General features: G+C 39.6%; 1 protein-coding gene across 6 annotated transcripts in view; it reads right to left on the bottom strand.

Annotated features, from left to right (window-relative positions):
* Positions 1 to 9,115: 9,115 nt before the first annotated feature.
* LOC145500191 (uncharacterized) overlaps positions 9,116 to 20,667 on the bottom strand; it is a 47,454-nt gene continuing 35,902 nt past the window's right edge. For 3 of the 6 annotated variants that reach the window (XM_081479700.1, XM_081479701.1, XM_081479702.1), the window contains 11 exons: positions 20,447 to 20,640; positions 19,619 to 19,955; positions 18,843 to 18,968; positions 18,267 to 18,389; positions 17,637 to 17,759; positions 14,047 to 14,175; positions 13,363 to 13,491; positions 12,471 to 12,580; positions 11,369 to 11,484; positions 10,276 to 10,641; positions 9,118 to 9,667 (listed from right to left, as the gene is read on the bottom strand). In XM_081479700.1, coding sequence (XP_081335826.1) covers positions 9,529 to 9,667; positions 10,276 to 10,641; positions 11,369 to 11,484; positions 12,471 to 12,580; positions 13,363 to 13,491; positions 14,047 to 14,175; positions 17,637 to 17,759; positions 18,267 to 18,389; positions 18,843 to 18,968; positions 19,619 to 19,955; positions 20,447 to 20,640 — 1,892 coding nt within the window. In that variant the 3' untranslated portion in view covers positions 9,118 to 9,528. Of the gene's footprint in view, positions 9,668 to 10,275; positions 10,642 to 11,368; positions 11,485 to 12,470; positions 12,581 to 13,362; positions 13,492 to 14,046; positions 14,176 to 17,636; positions 17,760 to 18,266; positions 18,390 to 18,842; positions 18,969 to 19,618; positions 19,956 to 20,446; positions 20,641 to 20,667 lie in introns of all 6 variants that reach the window. The other 3 variants (XM_081479703.1, XM_081479705.1, XM_081479706.1) reach the window with 3 other exon arrangements.

The following is a 20,667-nucleotide window of genomic DNA, read 5'->3' as shown; positions in this document are numbered from 1 at the left end:
AAGGAGTGCACAGGCTAATTTGAATACAAATGTGTAGTTGAAACTTTAAAGTTTAGGGTAACGCTTGGAATAGCAAACTTCGAGACATGTAGAAAAGTCAATGCACGACAAAAATCGAACAGTTCCAGTCGTGGTAATTATCGCAAAGTTCTTCTACAGATTCTTTTCGAGGGAAGTCATCTCAAAAATATGCAGTCTTGTCAATCATTGTAAGAATATGCCACTTATAAACAGGTTGATCGCGTTTTTAATTCGGTTCAACTATACCCAACCTTTTTAACAGCTTAAAAGGGCTCTATAAACGAAACATTAGATTCAAGAGGCAAAATTCTAATTTTACAGCTGTGTCCCATATTTTGTAAAGAGGTGCATAAAATATTTACCCGAACAGATCACAAGAGATTCTGACATTTGAGTTGTGTTTTCAGATATTCGACAGTTTAGAAGCACTGCGTAAATTCAAAGTTTTCTTTTAAAACAGTAAAAACTGTAATAAGACCAGCGTTCGCATGCGTTAACTTTGAACTGTTTGGCTTTCAAGACATAAGACTTCTTACTCTTACATTGGCACTGTCTGCTTAGTGTTGGGGGACTTCATCTCCTAAATTAAAGTAAGTAAAGCAAGTCGAAGCAAATTAACTCTAAAACTAAGGGCTAAACCTCCTTCAGGTTCCAAATGTTATTAAATATGATTATGATACTTTCAAACAGCAACCAACCTAGCGCTAGATAGAAAGGATCGATTAGCCAGCAAAACATTGTTGAGGCTAAACGTTCAGTGATAAAAAAAAGGATCAGCAAAAAGTTTAGAAATTCACTCAACCTACCTTGTCAATAGAAGACTTAGTTCCCAGTGAGTGGTCAAGATATTTATGGAGAACTGCCGGACACAATGCAAACATTAAACGCTAAGGTAAATGTAAGTAGAAGAATGAATTAAGCGTAAAGATGTCATATGTCAAAATGCTCTTGTGTTTAATAATAATAATAAACTGAACATTTTCCCGTCTCGATTTTCAGCTGTCTGGGATCAAAAAACAAACATCAATTTGGTAATCGAACTTTTTGAATAAGAATTTTGTTTGACGCTACTTACTAGAGTTGTTCAAACTAACCATGGTAAGACGAGGTGGCAAAACAGTGCTCTTTTTATCAGAGAGGCTGATATCTGTGGGAAAAAATTTCAGGGTTATAATCCATCAAATATTTTCGCTCGCATGCGATTGGTCTAAACGCGACATGTGTCTGAATATGCCGCAGCTAAAACTGGGGAATATCCGAGTAATACTCCCCCATTTTCAAATTATTTTGGCTTTATATTTTGACCAAGCGGAGACCGGGCCTGTGCAACTGAGTAACAAACACTCCCAGGCACAACGTTTCTGAGGAGCATTAAAGATACCCGATTTGATGATATCTCAAGTTAAAACGTCCTGATCAGCTCTAGGATTTAACTAACAACATGCATTTCTTACCTAATATTTGCTGCTTTCCGGCATTTTTCCAGCCAAAACCCCGTTCATATTGCACGACAGTTACTACATCACTTTTTAATCATCTTGTCGTTCGATAAACTTCTTGACAAACAACGCAACCAACTTCGAAAACACCGGGTCCGCAAATGATCCCAGGACCGCAAATGAGCCCGGACCGCAAATGATCCCGGACCGGAAATGATCCCCGATGGGGACCGCAAATGATCCCGACTAAAAAATCAGGAATGGCATGGATGGTGGAATGGTGTGGCATGGATGGTGGAATGGTGTGGATAGGGAATTGGCGTACGTGAATACCGATGTTTTATTAAAGCCATCTTATAATTATAATGAGTTACAACTTGCTCTTTTTTCATACTTTCGACTAAATTTTGTTGCTGACGGCGATGTTATGATTATCACCACTCAATCATCAAAACACGACGTGGCTTGCATTTCTTTGCAATTCTCAGTAAAATTATCATCAGCGCAACATACGCACATATCCTCCTTTTTTAAACATCGATATTTCGGTGTGATAGTTGAATCACATTTTATCAGCCATTAACGCCACTAGTCTAAAGTTTTAAACTAAAATCTAACCATGAAGCAACTATTACAGAAGACGCTGTCACCTGAGTAGACCCACAAGCCTACAACGCTTCATCACTCTGTAAAACACCTAGTGTGTAGCACTGGAAATTTGAACAAATTTATTTTGTAATTTTTCCTTGGTCGTATTTTGGCTTTAATTCCTCGGAAATGATTACTTGTTTATTCTAAGAAGCCAAAATTCAAGCTATAGTTATGAAGTTCAGTTTCATGACCAAGCAAGGCCAAGGCTTGCGCTTCGTTTTGACAGTTAGCTGTTGACTCTTTACCTGAAAGAAAAAGTGCGCAAATGGTGCCCAAAGAACGATATGAATATGAATATATGTTCCACAGAGCCCTAGGATTTTATTTCTTTTTTGCAAACACAATGAACAATGTTGCTGAGACGTAAAATGAAACTGAGCTTAGCAAATATTGTTAACCTACAGAATACGGTGAAAATTAAACTGCGCGCGCTACTTAGAAGAATCCCTTTACAGCTAGCTTGAAATGCTATTGATAAGCAAGATATACTGGTTTAGCAAAGTTGATCTGGAAAGTGTCCTTTAGAAGGTGTGGTTGACGGAATGAGTTCCTTGTCCGTCGACGCTCCGCTCTGTTCCTAAAAGTACGACAAGGGCCACAACCTTAGGCGCAGGAAAAACGTCGAACTTTACATGAAACGGACTAAATTGTAATTTGAGTCCATACAAACGGGTAAAGTTCGACCGTTGGATCAAACGTCGAGTTTAATTCGAATTTGGATGGACGGATTAAGACGGATAGGCCGTGTTGATCGATCTTAATTCAGTCGAACGATCTCAGTTGAGTCAAACGTTAAACTGATCTTGAACTTAATTCACTCACTCACCCTTAGTTCGTCTCATATGAAGTTCGACGTTTGACCTGGTCCTTATAGCCTTGCTTTGTAACTGAGTACAAGACAAAAATTACTGATGTTGATCGTAAAGAATGTCCTTAATATAACAGCTGAACCAAGAGATCATCAAGGTAAGAGAGTGAATCCCCATATAGGCCTTCTACCTAATGTAATCCCTCTTAAGTTATTTTTAGAATGGAATCTTTTGTTTACGTTACACTTCTGAAATAGACCAAGTAAATCTTGGTGGTGGTCTCGTTATTTTGGTTAAACAAAGGAAGTCAGTAATAATAAGGTTATAGTCAGTTATGATCCTAGATCACGATGTTTCAAATGCTTCTTGCTAGTCTTCCGTCTAGCTAATTACGGGGTACCGTTTATGCCACCAAGATGGGCTGTGATTGGTGAATTTCTATCCTCAGTTGTTCTGTTGATCATACCTGAAGCTATTCCCTCAGCGGTCCGCTGTGGTACCGTTCCCTATTTTTTAGGTGCGTGTCTTTCTTTTTTACCCTGGGCATCCTCTCTCGGAAATTTTGATTCCACCATCCGTGTTTATGTAATTAGGGTGAAGTGTCCAGTAGATAGCTTGCTTGACCCTGCGCGCAGGAACTCGATTAATAAACTTTACCATGTTCCAAATTGGATAGAGACCGGTCTCTGAGGCATACTCTTCAACGGTTGTCAGTTTCGGCGATGTAAATTTTACCGCGTTTACTCGAAAGAAATCGGGCCACCTTGCTTGCACTAGTCGGGTCGACAGCGTCCTTCGTTGGTACAAAGTGTGACCTATAGCTAAGTGTGGTGTCGGACTTGAAAAGGACTCATATACCTTGTTATTGCCAGAAATCTTCCTTCGTCGAGAAATTAAAGGGCATTTGACACCCTTCTGTGCATGTGTGGCAATTTGGTTTTATACCCGACGGAACGGTTTTCAAAGTTGATATTTGTGAGAAAAATCCTTCTCCATCGACCTTGTGAGGCGTGTGAAGATGCAAATACTGATATTGAAAAACAGATTAGTTATCCATGAAAGATTTAAACTGCATATTTTGTGTTTTGAGTTTAATACCGTCGAGAAATTCGATGTCCTCGCGAGGAGGTTTCCGACGCGGCTGGAGACGAAAGCTACTTTCGCCCCGTGGCCGTCTTGCTTCGAAAGAAAAAAGAAAAAAGAGCAAAGATAAGAAGGGAGGACGAACATCGGAAACTTCATAGAGCTGCGGATGTGCGTGCAAGTTGGAAGAAAGTAAAGCGTGTGTTCTTGTATTCAAAGGACACGGCCTTCACACAACATAAACATGATAAATATTCTTTGCAAACAAAAGGTCAAAAGCCGGCGGATAAAGAAATTTCGAAAGGCACGTGAGCGAACTCATGGCGCCCGTGATAGTAATGGTGTCAATCAAGTCCGCACATGCGCTTTATCGTGACAGTGGTCCTTTATCTGAGTTAATGTCAAGTGATTAAAATAGCTTGTTCAGAGCCGGTTCTTGCAAGCCTTCAGTACCCGGGCGCCCGAGACTTTTCTTGGACAGTTGTCGGTCTTGTTCGACTCCGGTCATTTAGTCCGGCCCATCCCGAAGCATGTCGCGAGATTTATGGCGTTCAACGCAAAGATGGAAAAAAAAAAAAAAAAAAAAAAAAAAATGTTAAGAGTGTGGATCTAGCCTCAAAGACATTCCAAATTTCTCCAAGAAGTCAAACGTTGTGGATGGCCCGGAAGAGGAGGTGTCCGAAGAGTTCTCGGAAGAAAAATCAAACCTCCTGGAAATAAAAATGTATGCTGCAATCTTTACAACCTTCAGTTGGTGCAAGTTGTAACTGTTTTGGATAAATAATAAATTAAATTATGGATGTACGAGGTGTGTTTGATCACTGTCAGTTCTCAATCTATTTCAACAGTAAAGTGCTATTTCGATCTCTTTCATGAGGAGTCGAAATTCATCAATGCATTAGCATTCAAAGTAAAAGCGAACTGATTTGTTACCTTTTGTATGTGAAGTGATATAACTACATATCTCATGTTAATTTCGATCACCGGTTTGGTCAATTTGTGTTTCCAAATTAAAGCGCGCGCATTAGCTTATTCTAATGTGAACGTCAAGTTGATTTCGCTTGTGATGTAATAAACTGATTCATCCTATTGAATTGTTGTCAAAGTTGTTGGCACTAAAGAAGCTCTAAGATGGGAAACTGTTTCACAGCTTGCACTAAAAGCAAAGATGATTCCTCGCCTGGACGAGAGAGGAAGGCTAAAGGTGAACGACGAGCAAAACGGGATAAAAGTGACTTCAACGCAAAGGCTTCGAGAAAAAACTCTCCATCCTCGACACCGAAAGATAGTCTCTCCATTACTTCAGTAGAATCCTCCAATGATGTCGGCGATGCTGGTACTAAGACCGAATGTTTAAGCGAAGGACGTCAATCAACCGAAGACTTAACAGTGATTGGCCACGCCCTGCCGATTCCAGAGAAACCAGAAAGTCCTGTGATCGAGCCCAGCGTGTCAAATACCAGGACTATCGTAGTGGAGTCATCAGCGACAAGCGAGAATTCCTCAAAGGAAACTTTTCCTGGAGAGGGCATCAAAAGGCCTATTATCGGTAACGAATCCAGCACTTCCTTTGGAGCTGAAGAGGCCAAATGCAACGACGATCTTGAGGTGATATGTCTTGATGAAGAAACAAACGCCACAGTTCCACCGCCCCGTGAATCTGAGAGCCCAGAAAACCCTGAACGGAGAAGCTACTTCCAGCTTCTTGAGTTTCTAAAGATACGTCTTGATATGGCCGCTAATAACATGGAAATTAACAGGTTACTAACCAATGTGGATCGTGCTTTAGACAGAACATCACGAACTCGTGAGCTTGGTTTCCAACGCATGCGCGCCGCAGAGGAATCACGGCGGGCTGCACAAGACATGCAAGAAGAGAATGATACTGACGGAGAGGACACTGAGAGCGAGGAAGGCGGGGAAAGCGACGAAGGAGCTCAAACTCCTCCCCCTCCCATCCCAAGGGTTTGTTGGCAATAAGCTGTTAAATAGTCACGGCTTCCGATATCAGCTTAAGTGACCAAGTGATGCAGCTGTAATTTAGGAGGACTAGATCAAAAAAGCATATGTCCTGCCTGTGAAAGATAGAGAAAGAATGATGATGGCAACACCTTTGAATCAAGGGACTCCTCAATGGAAGGAATTGACGATCAGATAGGTCGTGGGCGCGGACACGCGAAGTTCCTCTCTAAAGTATCGTCGCATATTAAGTTTCTTTTTGCTGAAATTTTCACTTTTTTGTATGAAGGACTCTATGTTGTTGACCAAAATCTTGATTTTCTTTTTGTTAGGCCGGCATACGTGCTCTCTTTTTTTAAATTTTTTTTTTCGATAGGGCAAGATGATCAATATATCGGGAACTCTATCACGTACACTCCCAAGAAGATTCGCCTAACTGGTGGATAAAACAAAGCCAGTTAGTATTTTGTGTAAACGGACATCAAAAAGCCTCATAAAAATGCTAAGAAATTCTTGATATATTTATTGTAATTACAATATTATTGTACTTATTTTCTAAATTAATTTAAATTTAATTTGTATTTGTAATTGACTTAATAATTGTAATTGTATTGAGCTGAAAAACCCACTTAGGGAGCATCAATAAAGTTGGTATGTATGTATGTAAGAGACTCATTCACCAACATAGTTTCTTCATATCCCGCCCCACCCCCTCCTTTGGACCCTCCCCCTATCTCACCCTGAACAGAAGCGTATTGGCTTATCGGTAATATTACTCTCTTAAATGGGCTAGGTCACAGCATTCTAGGAATGACCAGTTTAGTTTCGTCAATTAGAAGATCTGAACTTCTCTTTGGCACAGCAACACTCTTTTACTGGCAAACTTACGATCACATAACAAACAAATATGATTTCTGAACGTTAGAAATGACACTTTACAACAAGACGGGGCAACATTTTTCAAGATTACTCCAACGCGGTCTGTTTTCATCTTCTCTTACATATTTTTCGCATCCACGCCTCTTTAATTTTCTACTAAGTCTTTTGTGTTTCTTTTGCATTTTTGAACATGATGGCTTAAGCACTTATTATGACATTTCAGTTAATTTGGTCATCGCTGGCCCCTTTAAAGGGATAAATACCTTTATCCTATCAATCCCATTGTCCTAAGTAAAAGTTATGTTATCTTTAATAAAGATACTGCTCAAGGAGTCCATAATAAAGGTAGTGAATTGTGTTGTGTTGTACCGTAATTGATTTAGTTACAGCATGGTGGAGTATGCGCAGATCTACCATACAGTATGCTTGTATGCACTTGACTTTTTCTGAAGAAACTATCCTACTGATATGAACCCAACCAGCAGTTTTGAAACGAAAACCTCCTTCCAAGAACCTTCCCCTGATAACTGTCATTCTCCCGACTCCACATGCTTTTTAAACCCCAATGACAATCTCAAAAGGAACGGGCACAACCAAAAAAAGGGTCTAGATGGGTTTAACTGAAAACTGAGAATTGGGTCTCCGCTTTTTGGCTTGGCTAATATATGTACTATTGAAATCCAGCTGTAAACATGTACCTGTAGATGGCATGGTGAGCGAGAAAAACAAGTGTGAGAGACGCAAATGTTTAACTGACTGGGGAGGTGACAGGTAGTAATGTAACTGGCACTGAAAACGTTTTGTTTTCATAAAAGATGAAAACAACTCATTCAACTCTTTAAAACGTGTGGTTACCCCTCCATTTTATGTTATGAAATGGAAGTGGCAAGCCAATTTAACTCGTGAGTAGTTTCTAGTTGTGAGGAAAGCTATTTAGACTGCGGTTTGGCTAAACAGAGGAGAGCTGTCAGGGACGCTAAAAGAGCTATTGCGACGGTTTTGTTATTTAAAACATATACATGTCTGAGTATGAAAACAGTGTTGAAGAAATCAAGCGTTTTTTTTCACGCCTGAAAAAATTTTATATCGTATCCAAAGTAGACGATATAAAAATTAAAAGGAATGTCAGTCTTTTTCCTCTTCCACGCTCTTATTTTCCTTTTCTTGCTCTCCTCTCTCTATTTATTCTTCATCGCTTGGAGTGACTTAAAGGCCTTTTGGAGTTGTTCCGTCAAAGTGAATATGGCTATTTTGGAGTAAAGTCTTTAATGGCAGTATATATAATATGCATGAATTTATATAGCGCTTACTTCCAGAGCTCAATGGCCCTTTACAATATTTATAATTAAAAATAAAATCACTACTACTCAAATTTACAATATCGTTTAACACGGTTTTCATAGATTCAGTCATATATACAACTTGATTTTTATGCTACCATTTACCATTTAGTTAAAAGCTAATCTTTACAAATGTGGTTGATTTTCTGTATATACAGGCGAATTCTAAAGAAATCTATGAAGAAATATATTTTCCTTCTTTTTCACTAAAATGTTGACGTCAGTATTTTTGTTGGAGATTCAAGGCTAATTATCTCGGAAAAGATGAGTGGCTACCTCCAGCTTTCTTTGTGGATTCCAATAGCCCTTGCTAAGATCTACTTTTTGCAGATGGTACTAATCTGGCGAAAATACCTTTGTATTTAGTAGGCACCGTCCTTAAGGGGTCGACGAAATTTTTCCTTACAGTGAACTTTTTGAGGCCCTCCCGAGAAAAATTCAATGAGGCATGCACTGTTTTCATGTTTCTTTGGCATCGATAAGTCTGGGCCAATGTAGCTTGAGAGGTAAAAGAGCCTCTTTCCAGTTTTCAGCTGCCAATTATTTTATATTCTGTAAAAAAATTAAAAAAAACTCGTTTATTCGCTTATTATATTTATATTTATATGGCTTGTTTTTGTAGCCGATATAACGCACGCTCTGATTAGCTAATTGTAGGGTTTTATTTTCCCGTAATGCCCACGGGACGATTACGGGGTTGCAAAAGCAAAGCAAAAGCAATATAATAAATAACTTATTAACCTCGGACGTTCGATCGCAACGGAAAATCTCAAACCTCGCCGTATTGACTTCGCTATCGCTCGGTCAATACGGCCAGGTCTCGATCGGTCTGAGATTTACCCGTAAAAGACCTTTCACCCAGTTAATAACTGAAGTAGCTAATAATAAGCGAATAAACGAGTTTTTTTAAATTTTTTATATAATGTAATATAAATATAAATACAATTAAATATATACGAGTACCTATGTATGTATGTACACACGTTTTATTTCTTTTAAAGAGATATGAATTTACAAATTTGGGCATGCCTGCAGGCAGCAAAGGCGAGTTAAAGCGGGTCATACCTCCACAAAACACAATGAAATACAGTGGAATTCCGATTTTTCGAACCTCATAGCTAGGGAAACGAAAATTGGGTCGGAAAATTGGAGAGCTCGAGAAATCGGGCGTAAAATTACTGTGTTCGACTGAGGAGAGAGAACGAATTTTGGTTCGAGTTATCGGGAGGTTCGAAAAAATGAGGGTTCGAGAAATTGGGATTCCACCGTGCTATAGTTTGTCTTCAAAAACACATTCATTGAACAACTTCTTTAATTAGATATGGTAAATGCTGTAGAGAATTCTATTTAAGGTTGAGAGAAGGTATAACTCTCCCACGCGTCTCTACGTTCTGGTCTTGACGATCGGTTGTAAGGTGCCATAATTATGGCTTCTTCATTATCATCATCTGGCATGGGCTTCACCACTGTTGCTTTCTTTTTCAGGCTAAAAATGAAACAAAAATTAGGAAAAAAAAAATTACTGAAAACGCTCTCGTGTTATATTTTGCTGCAACTTTTGCTCAACGGAATTCTTCTTCCTCTTCTCTCGAGTGGCATTCGACAGACATTGATTATCTCCACTTTGGCATTTTAGTAGGTTAAAAAAAGATAAAGACTACGTACGAGTCAAGTGGCTCATCAGGGACAGTCAAGGCGGGGTTTGTCCCGGTTTCTGTAGAATGAAGTGACTAGGATTATTTCCATCTCCCCCCCCCCCCCCCCGGGATGAGATGATAGTCCATCGCAGGGTTACCCCCAGCATCAAATTCGCCGGTACCCATTTATACACCTGCGTGGAAAGAGGCACTGTGAGGGTAAAGCGTCTTTCCCAAGAACACGATACAATGTCCCGGCCAGGGCACGAATCTGGACCGCTCGATCCATGTTTACTCAAGCGCACTAACCATGAGGCCACCGCGCCTTCACGAAACATTTTGGCAGGGCTAACCATTAACGATAACTTCATGCAATGTCGTATAGCTGACTACTGTCGATATTCCGTTGACTTCCAAAGTACCACAAAGAATCAACAAAGAGTTAATTATATCTTACCGCCAGAACACGATCAAAATAATCAAGATGATGACCACCACTCCTACACCAACACCAATGGCAGCCCACTTCCAAACATTGCTTGGCTCATCTAGTCCCGCTGTTGGTGACGTGGTCGGCGTGGTAGGTTTGAAGAGAACTTCTACATCAGAGATGTTTGCCCCAATGGCTAACTCAAGCGCGGACTTGTGAGTTTTAACGATCTCTTCCAGAATACTGCGAGGCAGGACCGAGATATTTCCGATGAAGAGTCCAAGCGGCTGCTGCACGTAAAACGCTACCTGGAGAGAGCCCGATGCGTTGCTAGGGTAACCAGGCAGTAGGTGAACCTGGTCAGTGGTGTAAAGGTCCGTAAAAGGGGAACGTCTGATGACAAGATTGAATGTTAAAAATACATTAGTTAGTCAAAGTCTTAATTCCAATTATTTAAGCTTAACATGTGTGACATTGAACTGGCCTTAGAGGCGAACAAAGTGGCTTCAAATCATATGCTTTAAAACCAAGAGAAAATAAAGGTAAGAGAGTTTATGGGCTATAAATTTCTCGCGCGACGCGTGGACAACCCAAGCAGCTTTCTCGAAAGGAAGAACAGGGTGCCATGTCTTAAAATAACTTAAGAGGGATTACCTTGGGTGTAAGGCATATATGCGGGATTCACTCTTTTACCTTGATCTTCTCTTGTTTAAAACAAAATAAAACAAGCAAAGAAAAACAATACATGACATACTAAAAGAATGTAAAAACATTCCGGACAAGGAAGATTTAAGGTCTCAATATAATAGCGGACTTTAATGAGCCAGACAGGATTTCAAGTTGAGCTCAAATTGCACGAAGACGTCTGTAATCAATTCAATATTTCTGTCGGTGTAGTATTTTAAAGGCTTACTCAACCCAAAAGAGTGTAAGTTAATTGAAAGGGCACCATATCGTCTATGATAGCTATGCGAAAGGGTTACCTCTTCTGTCAAAGATATCCTCCTCGTAGATAACTTTATCAGGTTCCCCCCACCCCTACCCCTGTAATGTGTTTTATTCAGAAGTGGACCTCTTTAGTTCATGTAGTTCTGAGATTCGGTAAACAATCAGTGATCACCTTTTTCGCCTGGCGTTCTTTAGGGCACATCTTGTCCTGTTCTCCGTGCAGAAATCCGTTGTTACAGACGCCATTTCGTCTTTGAATGACTTGTCCTTTTCGAAATCCCATTCAAACTGTCAAAGATGATAAAAGGAGCTCTGGTCAATATAAGCTTTTATTTAAGGACGTTCGCGCGAAATTTTTCAGTCGATAGATTTTTTAAAATCTTAGTGCAGTCAGATAATGAGTTACTTGTGTCAGAAATGCCAAAAAATTGGGTCACCGAATTCATTTCAGAGAAAAAGCGTGTGGAAAACTACCCTGATTTTGAAAAATTGACGCACGTAATTCAGCACGGTCTACAGGGGTTTATAGTTAAAAATATCAAAGGTGAGTCAACGGAGGCAAAAGATTTTAGTCATAATTTTATAGAGGTGGGTCTGTTGCGTAAATAATTCCAAATGTTACCAACTTTTTCACAAAACTTAACCCTTCAAGAGGCATTTGAAACCGTCGCACAGATAAACGAAGAGCTAAAAAGAACGGAATTCTATGGTGCATTTTGCAAAAAATTCAAAATTCTAGTTGATAAATTTTCTACATCCATCAAAAGAAAAATAGGGGTCACCGAACGTCCAAGATCGTTAAAGCCAGGCAAAGTTATAGCCGTGGCCATCTGCCCATTCATTGTTCATATTATTTCTAAGCGCGCGCTCTCATGCATGACGTGGCTTGTGAATTTGCGTGCGCAGTAAGGATGCGCAGAAACAATTAGCGCGAACACGTCATAGGGTATTTAAATGTCGAGGTGAAACTCATTCATGAGTTATCAAAAACAACTCTTCAGTTTTCTGTAAAGATCTTGTGCTTCCAAGAGTTTACTGTTATTGAGTTTAGACTGTTTGTGTTTATTTTCTTTCTGTTTTTTTTTTCTGTTAGTGAGCGTACAAAAAGTGGTATGTTACTTAATACAAATGATTCAAGGGACAGAAAACGAAAATGCTGCTGGTATCAGCAAAAAGATAGAAATATAACAATGATCTGATCAAAAAAAAAAAAAAAAATAGAAATATAACAACAAAGCAATTGTAAGGCTGATTACTACGCAGACAACACTTACATCGCTTGTGAGGGGAATTACGAACTGTACAGCTTCTTCCCTCTCTTTCTTTGATGGCACACGCGGTTCCGGTAACACTGGCTTGGGAGCTGTCTCATTCTTCTCTAGACCTAAATAAATATTTTAAAGATGTTGTTTTGTTTTTGATATTCTAGACACCAAAGACAACGATAATATAGCAAAAAGCTAGGAACAAAGACGGCCAAGATTAAGGAAGATTGGGATGTATGGCAGACAACGGACTCAAACAATCTCGACCTCTTAAATTACAAAGCAAGTAGAAGCGATCTTACTTTTTTAGCATTTTGCTTTTAACAAGAATTCAAGTTATGAGAGAGCGCGTTTTTTAGCCACAAAGCTCTTTTAGTGAGGTTTTCAATAAGATGTTGTAAACCAATGACGCCGAAACGTTATGTACAAGCGTTTATATCTCTTTTAAAGCCAAAAACATAACTTTGCTCATTCACAAAGGACACAGAAAATTTAGTGAACCATTCAAAACTCAAGGCACATTCATGCTGTTGCTGCAGAGCGTGCGACAACTCGCGATTGGTTTTGAATTAACTTCTGATTGTTTGAGAAAGTTGCTCGGCGTTTGTCAAACCAATCACTTGGAGTAGAAATGCAAAAACAGAGCAATCACGAATTAATTTCGACACTCAGTTGACAACTGCTCTGAGCCAATCATAGCCAGAGTGTAGAGAGGCAAGCCCAAGGCAGTTGGCCATTTCCAAGTTACCTTGTGCCTCTGCTTCAAAACGAGTCTTCGTGCAAAACCTTTCTTATGAAAATGAGTTTGATTGCATGAAATGATTGAAATTTGATTGCGTGAAATTATTTCCTAATTTCATTCGTCATTATTTGATTACCATACTAATTCATTTCTGATTACCTCTGCATTTGCCATCAATAAAGTAGAGATCTTGTTCACATTCACATTTGTACGAGCCGCGAGTGTTGACGCACTTGTGGAACTCATCCGTGCAGTTGTACAAATCTTCATCCAGGCATTCATTAACATCTGATTAAATTAATACAACAAATAAAGTAACATTTTCGTTTTTTTTCTTCGTCCAACAGTTCGGTTGTAGGCTCGACACAAAGCGCATTATGTATTTATTGTTAAGTCCTGGTCAAACGGACTCGAAAGTAGTCGCATGTAGCTACAAGTTGAACTTACGTCGAGAATTACGTTGGGTGGCCAAACCAGCGGACTCGCGAGATTATTCGCTAGTGTGCGCAAGTCGCAAAAAAAACCCATTTCAAGGCAGACATATCCTGTATTTCGTTGGCTAATAATAGGTTAATGGACGTCACTCAACTTGCGTTGACTTCGTTGAGTACGTGGTCAAACGGTGAAAAGTCGCGTCAACTTGCGTGCAAATTTGGTCTCGACCAAACTGAGCGCAAGTCATCGCAAGTCAACGCAAGTGCGCGCAAAGCCTGGCCAAACGGAGTTGAAAGTAGACCAAGTTTTCAGCTTGCGACTACTTGCGAGTCCTTTTGGCCACGGATTTAAACATAAATCATCATACCAAAGCTAATGAAATGAGATTAACGATTACATGTTAAATACCTTCACATTGGTAACCATCCCTGTTCAATTCGAATCCTTCTTCACATGAGCAGTTATAACTTCCTGGGGTGTTTTCACAAATCTGGTTGCAGCGATGGCGAGGATTAGCTGGATCACATTCGTTGATGTCTTTGAAAATGAAATCAGAAAATTAGATGGTAGATAATGATTATAATATCGGTTGGGTGTGTGATATTCCATCTCAGCAGCTAATATTTCATAATCTTTCTGTATTGTTAACGCGTTACATCAGTTAAGTGAACGTGCTGCAATAATATTCAATATTAGTCTAAAACTACAAACCTTCTATCACGAATGTCGTTCTCTTATTGGCTACGCCACTCACTATCTTTTCTGTTGTAGATAGTGAGTCACAGTGAACGATTGATATCAAAATGCCGGTTTCTTTGCGTTTTCAAAGTGTCTTTGAAGAAAAAGATTTAGATGATGTTTTGAACGACTAGTAGATTTATATTAAATCACTGGATCATTTCCGAGTTGCCTTTTGCCTCTGTGTCAAAATGGTCTTCTTGCAAAACCATTCATATGAAATTGAATTCCGCCTTCAGGCTCATTTTCATGTAAATCAAACGCATATGAAAGATTTTGCACGAAGACTCGTTTTGAAACAGACACAGGGTAACTCGGAAAAGGCCCATTTAATAAATTATTCGTTTTCCATTTCTTTGCGTGATGGCTGGCCCAGGCTGCTCCCTTGTCAACTATCTGCATGCAGTAGAAATCTCGAGCTCATACTCTAATATAATAATTAAGTAAAATTTAACAAAAGTCTACTCGGGATTCCGACCCGAAGGGATTAATTGAATCGTCTTCTTGTTCTCTGAGTATTTGGAATTTTATACACGAGAATAAAGCGAATTCCTCCTTAAATTATTATCGGAAACTACAAACGTCAGCTGTCGTGAGCCGTAACACTGTAAAACACTTCATTATAACAATCAAGCAGATCTATCTTCTGCATGCTGAATTAAGGTTACAGTATACCTTCGGGTCGGCAATTTTCTTCAAATTTGGATTTTTGGGTCAAAATAGTGGTCGAAGAATAATCTCTAATTTCTGAAAACCATTTTTGAAAAAGGCTAAATATTGGCGGAGAAATGGCGGTTTTACGTTTTCACCGGAAGTAAAAGTTTACCTCTTGATTGACAGCCCTGTAGCGCGTATGCAATCAACCGAGACGATTTTCGCGGGAATTACCTATATGGATGTCACGAATTGACTACTCAGTTGATCAGCATTGTTGTTCTGACTACCCAGCATCTTTGGTATTAGGCGTGTCTCTATTAAGTTATAAGTAAACATAGACCACGTTTAACCCATGGACCAGTTCGAAAGAGCGAAAACAGCGAAGAACGAATGAAAATACATCAATGTGTGAAGAAGCGAAAGTTCGCCACGCGGATGAAGCTATAGTTATCGTAGAAGGCGGGCAAATATTCGTGGTAAGAGAAAAGAAAGGTTCTGTAAAAATTTCGGAACTTGACAGCAATAACAGGGATGCTGACAGAGACTCTTCTGATGAGTCCGATATCGACGAATCGTCGGACTCATTGAGACCATTTGAAATATTATCCATGCACAGTTGCCCACACACAGTTGCTCTCCGCGCTTTCTTTTGTTTGTTTCCTTCGCTCAGCCACTCTAGCGTTCGTATCCTTTTTAGTCTTCTCCATTTTGCCAGACCAGCTTCAAGAAAAACCGAGCTACAGAAAAATTCTCTCTCTGCCTTCGGTTCCTTGAGCGCATTGCGAAACACAAGAGTTTTTTAGAGATTCGCGCGTAAATTTCACCAGGAGGTTAACGGTAGTAAACTTTCCCTGCACTGATTGGCTTAGTTATCTGAGAACCCAGTTGAAGGCGTTTGTGGGCGGAGTTTGTTTGCGAAGCAGAAAATTTTTCTTAGCGCTGTTTTCTCGAATAAATTTTTTCACTTGAAGCTGACACTTTAAAGAGTTATAACTCAAAGGGAATTTGTTCAATTGCTCTTAAATTTGGACAGTGGCTAGTTTAACATATAAACTACAAAAGGGTATCTGGGAATTGTTAATTTCGAAATACTTTTTCTTCGAGAGCGATTTTTGTACGATCACTCCACACTTTTTTAATCCTGTTTCGAAAATGTTCTGTAACTTTTTACTGCAATTGAATATGCCAAAACGCAGACACGTTTTTTAAGCGCTTTGGGCCCTGAAACCGAGGAAAAAATTAAATTGGCGAAAAACGAAATTCGCTTTGACTTGTAGCTTTCGAAAGGTGATTCGGGCGCTCGCATTTAGTGGTCGTGAAAAATTCGACAATTCAGTTTCTTTCAAAATTCTTGGTATAGTTTGATAGCCATGCCAATAGGCTTTAATTTGATATGGGGTTTAGGTATCTACAGCTTAAACTGCACGCGCTACATCGCTTGCGCGCGAGACACCCCTGAAGGTATACTGTAACCTTAAGGTTACAGTATACCTTCAGGGGTATAAACTCCGCCCACAAACTCCGCCCACAAACTCCGCCCACAAACGCCTTCAACTGGGTTCTCAGATAACTAAGCCAATCAGTGCAGGGAAAGTTTACTACCGTTAACCTCCTGGTGAAATTTACGCGCGAATCTCTAAAAAACTCTTGTGTTTCGCAATGCGCTCAAGGAACCGAAGGCAGAGAGAGAATTTTTCTGTAGCTCGGTTTTTCTTGAAGCTGGTCTGGCAAAATGGGGAAGACTAAAAAGGATACGAACGCTGGAGTGGCTGAGCGAAGGAAACAAACAAAAGAAAGCGCGGAGAACAACTGTGTGTGGGCAACTGTGCGTGGATAATATTTCAGACGATCTCAATGAGTCCGACGATTCGTCGATATTGGACTCATCAGAAGAGTCTCTGTCAGCATCCCTGTTACTACTGTCAAGTTCCGAAATTTTTACAGAACCTTTCTTTTCTCTTACCACGAATATTTGCCCGCCTTATACGATAACTATAGCTTCATCCACGTGGCGAACTTTCGCTTCTTCACTCATCGATGTATTTTCATTCGTTCTTCGCTGTTTTCGCTTTTTCGAACTGGTCCATGGGTTAAACGTGGTCTATGTTTACTTATAACTTAATAGAGACACGCCTAATACCAAAAATGCTGGGTAGTCAGAACAACAATGCTGATCAACTGAGTAGTCAATTCGTGACATCCATATAGGTAATTCCCGCGAAAATCGTCTCGCTTGATTGCATACGCGCCATAGGGCTGTCTATCAAGAGGTAAACTTTTACTTCCGGTGAAAACGTAAAACCGCCATTTCTCCGCCAATATTTAGCCTTTTTCAAAAATGGTTTTCAGAAATTAGAGATTATTCTTCGACCACTATTTTGACCCAAAAATCCAAATTTGAAGAAAATTGCCGACCCGAAGGTATACTGTAACCTTAAGACACTCATTAAAAATCAAAAATCAGGAAAAAAAAAAAAAAAAATGAAGATTGCTCAGGATTATGCCTTGAGCTTCTCTCATCTTGTGCATCTTAATGATTTGTAGGAACGTTACACCACTGCTCCGAAAAACTACTACTCGATAAAAACAAAACTATCATGTACCTCTGCAGGTTTTTCCATCATTCTCCAGCTCGTAATTAGCAAAACAGTCGCACGTTGGTTGGTTATTGCTTCCTTTGAAGCAGACATGTTGACAGCCATGTCCAGAGGTACAAGGGTTTTTGGCTGTAAAGAAAAGTTAATCACGTGACCAAGCAAGAAACTGTGCTGCAAGTGAAGCACTAAGCTACTTAAAGAAGCTACTTCACGGTTTACGCATCTTGAAAAGTTTAGCCTAAATTTTAAAGATTAAACATTCCAGTTTGCCACGGCATTTCTTGAGGACTTTAAAGTTCTTAACTATGTTGTCAGGTGTTAAGGCATGCTCGACCCTGAAACGTTTCCCGATCACGGAATGTTTATGTTCTTCTACGCGTTGATGGAGGTGGCGGCAAGTGTTCATTAAGAACAAAAGACCCAAGCTGAACACGCAAGCGGATTCCCTTCGCGCGAAACTCTTTACATGAATGTTTTCACGTAACGTTTGCTAATTTCATTTTCTCACATCCTACGTACTATAAATATGCCTTGCCGTTATTTTTAATTTATTCATTCGACAATGATGACATGAAGTCGTCGAAACGTCATGTAACTTTACTCACGTTAATTTTCCTGCTTAGATATTAAACTCACCTAAACATTTTCTCCAGTCAGCAGGATCAGGTTTGAAAAACTCGTCACATGAACAATTGTAGCTCCCTATACTGTTGGTACACTGCTGCATGCAGTCATTTGAAGGTTCGCATTCATTAATATCTATCGATAAAATGGTCAGTTAATTATTTCATACTAAGTTTACAGGTGACTTATCCTTTACAAATTCTAAATTGAATAGTAAAAGAGTTTTTAACCGGAACATAAAGGTTTTTTCTCAGAGTCATCCTTCTTGTATCAAGCCTGTATTGGAACTACTGAGAAAGGGATTATGTTCGAATTGTCCCGCTTTTTCCTCAAGCCTTAAATTTTATCCCTTGGTTTTAGACCACGCTGAAAGACGAAACTCCCATCGGCTAAATTTAGACTAGGGACGCGGGAAAACTGAAAAACGCCACACCTTGTTTTGAAAATGATCGAACGATCGATAAAGCCCTGAAAGAAAGATTTTTTAAATATGGTTTTGGCACTTCATATAACGCCGCGGTTAAAGAGCTTTACACGTAAACAGTTAAAAATTTAAGTGATGTAAATTCTATCCAGCAAATGTCTTACCATCACAGCTACGACCATCAGCGTTTAGTTCGTATCCGTCGCGACAGTCACAGAAGAACGAAGCCGGAAAATTGACGCAAAGCTGTTCACAGTCGTTTGACGAATTATTTTGACATTCATCAAAGTCTGGAAAATGGAGAGAACATGTATAGGCGAATAAATAGCGGCAGTCACATCAAAATCGAGAAAGAGGATGTAAAACAAGACAGTGTAAGAGGTATGCAAAATTGTCGGTCATTTCACCTCGGCAGTCATAAATTATGAACCCCTGCCATTCAAAATCGACTAAATTCCTTGCAAAAAATTTCGGACGTTTGATTTTCGGACAGGTTTTAACTTTCTTCGGAAAAATGTCGGACAATAATTTCGGACACTTTGCTGACACATGCCTAGAGTAAATTTACGCTTTCAAAACACGAATTGGAGTGAAACAACATCTTTGAAAATGATAGTTTTACTGCACCCTCAAGGTCTTAAGAATGCTCCGTTACGTATGTGAAGCAGTGTCTCAACTAGGGTTTGCTTTATAGAGCACGGAATAAAGACAACTGAGAGCTTTGGAACTACTTCAAGGTTTTATACTGTACTCTAAATATTTCGCACCCTTAAAATTTCGGACACTTCTTTTGTCTGAAATCGAAATCGTCCGAATGTTTTGCAAATAACATATGAAGTACCATTTTTGGAACTTCGTTCTCGTATTTAAAAGCGTCGTTTCTAAAAGGAAAACGAACTTCCTTCATCCTCAAGGTACCCTGCCAATCCTTTAAGCTCACCTACACACTGAGCGCCATCTCCAGTATATCCTGATGGACAGGGTCCACATTCATACCCACTGGCATCGGCTGGCGGTGGAAGATCAATGCACTCAACTCCTGTATAGCACGGTTGACCATTACTCTCGCAGGCGTCAATGTCACTGTCACAGAACCTTCCTGTGTATCCCCCCTGACATGCACAACCCATGTATACAAACTTGCTGTCAGTGTTGACATTGTCACCTTCTTCTGGTTGCACACACTGACCACCGTGGTTGCAGGCGCACATGTTAATTGTTGGATTCCAGGTGGCACTTGCGCCTTTGTCATCAGTAGCAACGAATGACAGATTGAACTACAATAAGAGAAAAAGATAATTGTAATTCGTTTTCACCCTCTTCAGCCATGATATTTCGCAGAAAATGCCTGAGACCTCGTGGAATTCCTCGAAACAGATTTGAATTCTGATTCACAAGGTTAATCAAAGGAAACTATCAATTGATATTCTACTATTGCACTGCGACATTGGAAAGTTGACTGAAAGTTACGGTTTGACTAAAAAGTTTCAAATTCTTCGGTCGTTGTTTTCTCAGTTTTTTCTTCATTCTTAACAATTCGTTTTGATTGTAATTCATTAGGATTTTCCCAACTTAGTACACTAGTATTTCAGCAAAAAATGACGTATAATGGTTTAAGTTATAAAAAGAGGTTAAGAAACTAAGCTACGCCACGCGTAAAAGAGATTTACTGTTTTCAGTTCCTTTAATTTTGAGCGGAAAACAATTTTTTTATGTCAGCTCAATGTCCTCAACGTTTACTATATGTAGAAGATAACTTGTAGCCTACCTTTTGAGACGAGGTAACATTCCATGTAAAGTGCAGCACGTTTCCACTTTGCTTCACCGTGGCTTCAGCAGGCTTGTTAATCACACGAAATGTTATTGTATCGTTATCGACAGCAGTGATATTCAGCTTAACTGTTTCATGAAGTGTGGCATTTATCACATTTGATTCGGTTACTATCTTGGGTGGGAAGTTGTCTACAAAAGCAATATTGAAAGGAAGGG

This window comes from Orbicella franksi, chromosome 10, assembly GCF_964199315.1.
Source record: "Orbicella franksi chromosome 10, jaOrbFran1.1, whole genome shotgun sequence".
NCBI lineage: Eukaryota > Metazoa > Cnidaria > Anthozoa > Scleractinia > Merulinidae > Orbicella > Orbicella franksi.
This window is presented reverse-complemented; position numbering and strand designations above follow the sequence as displayed.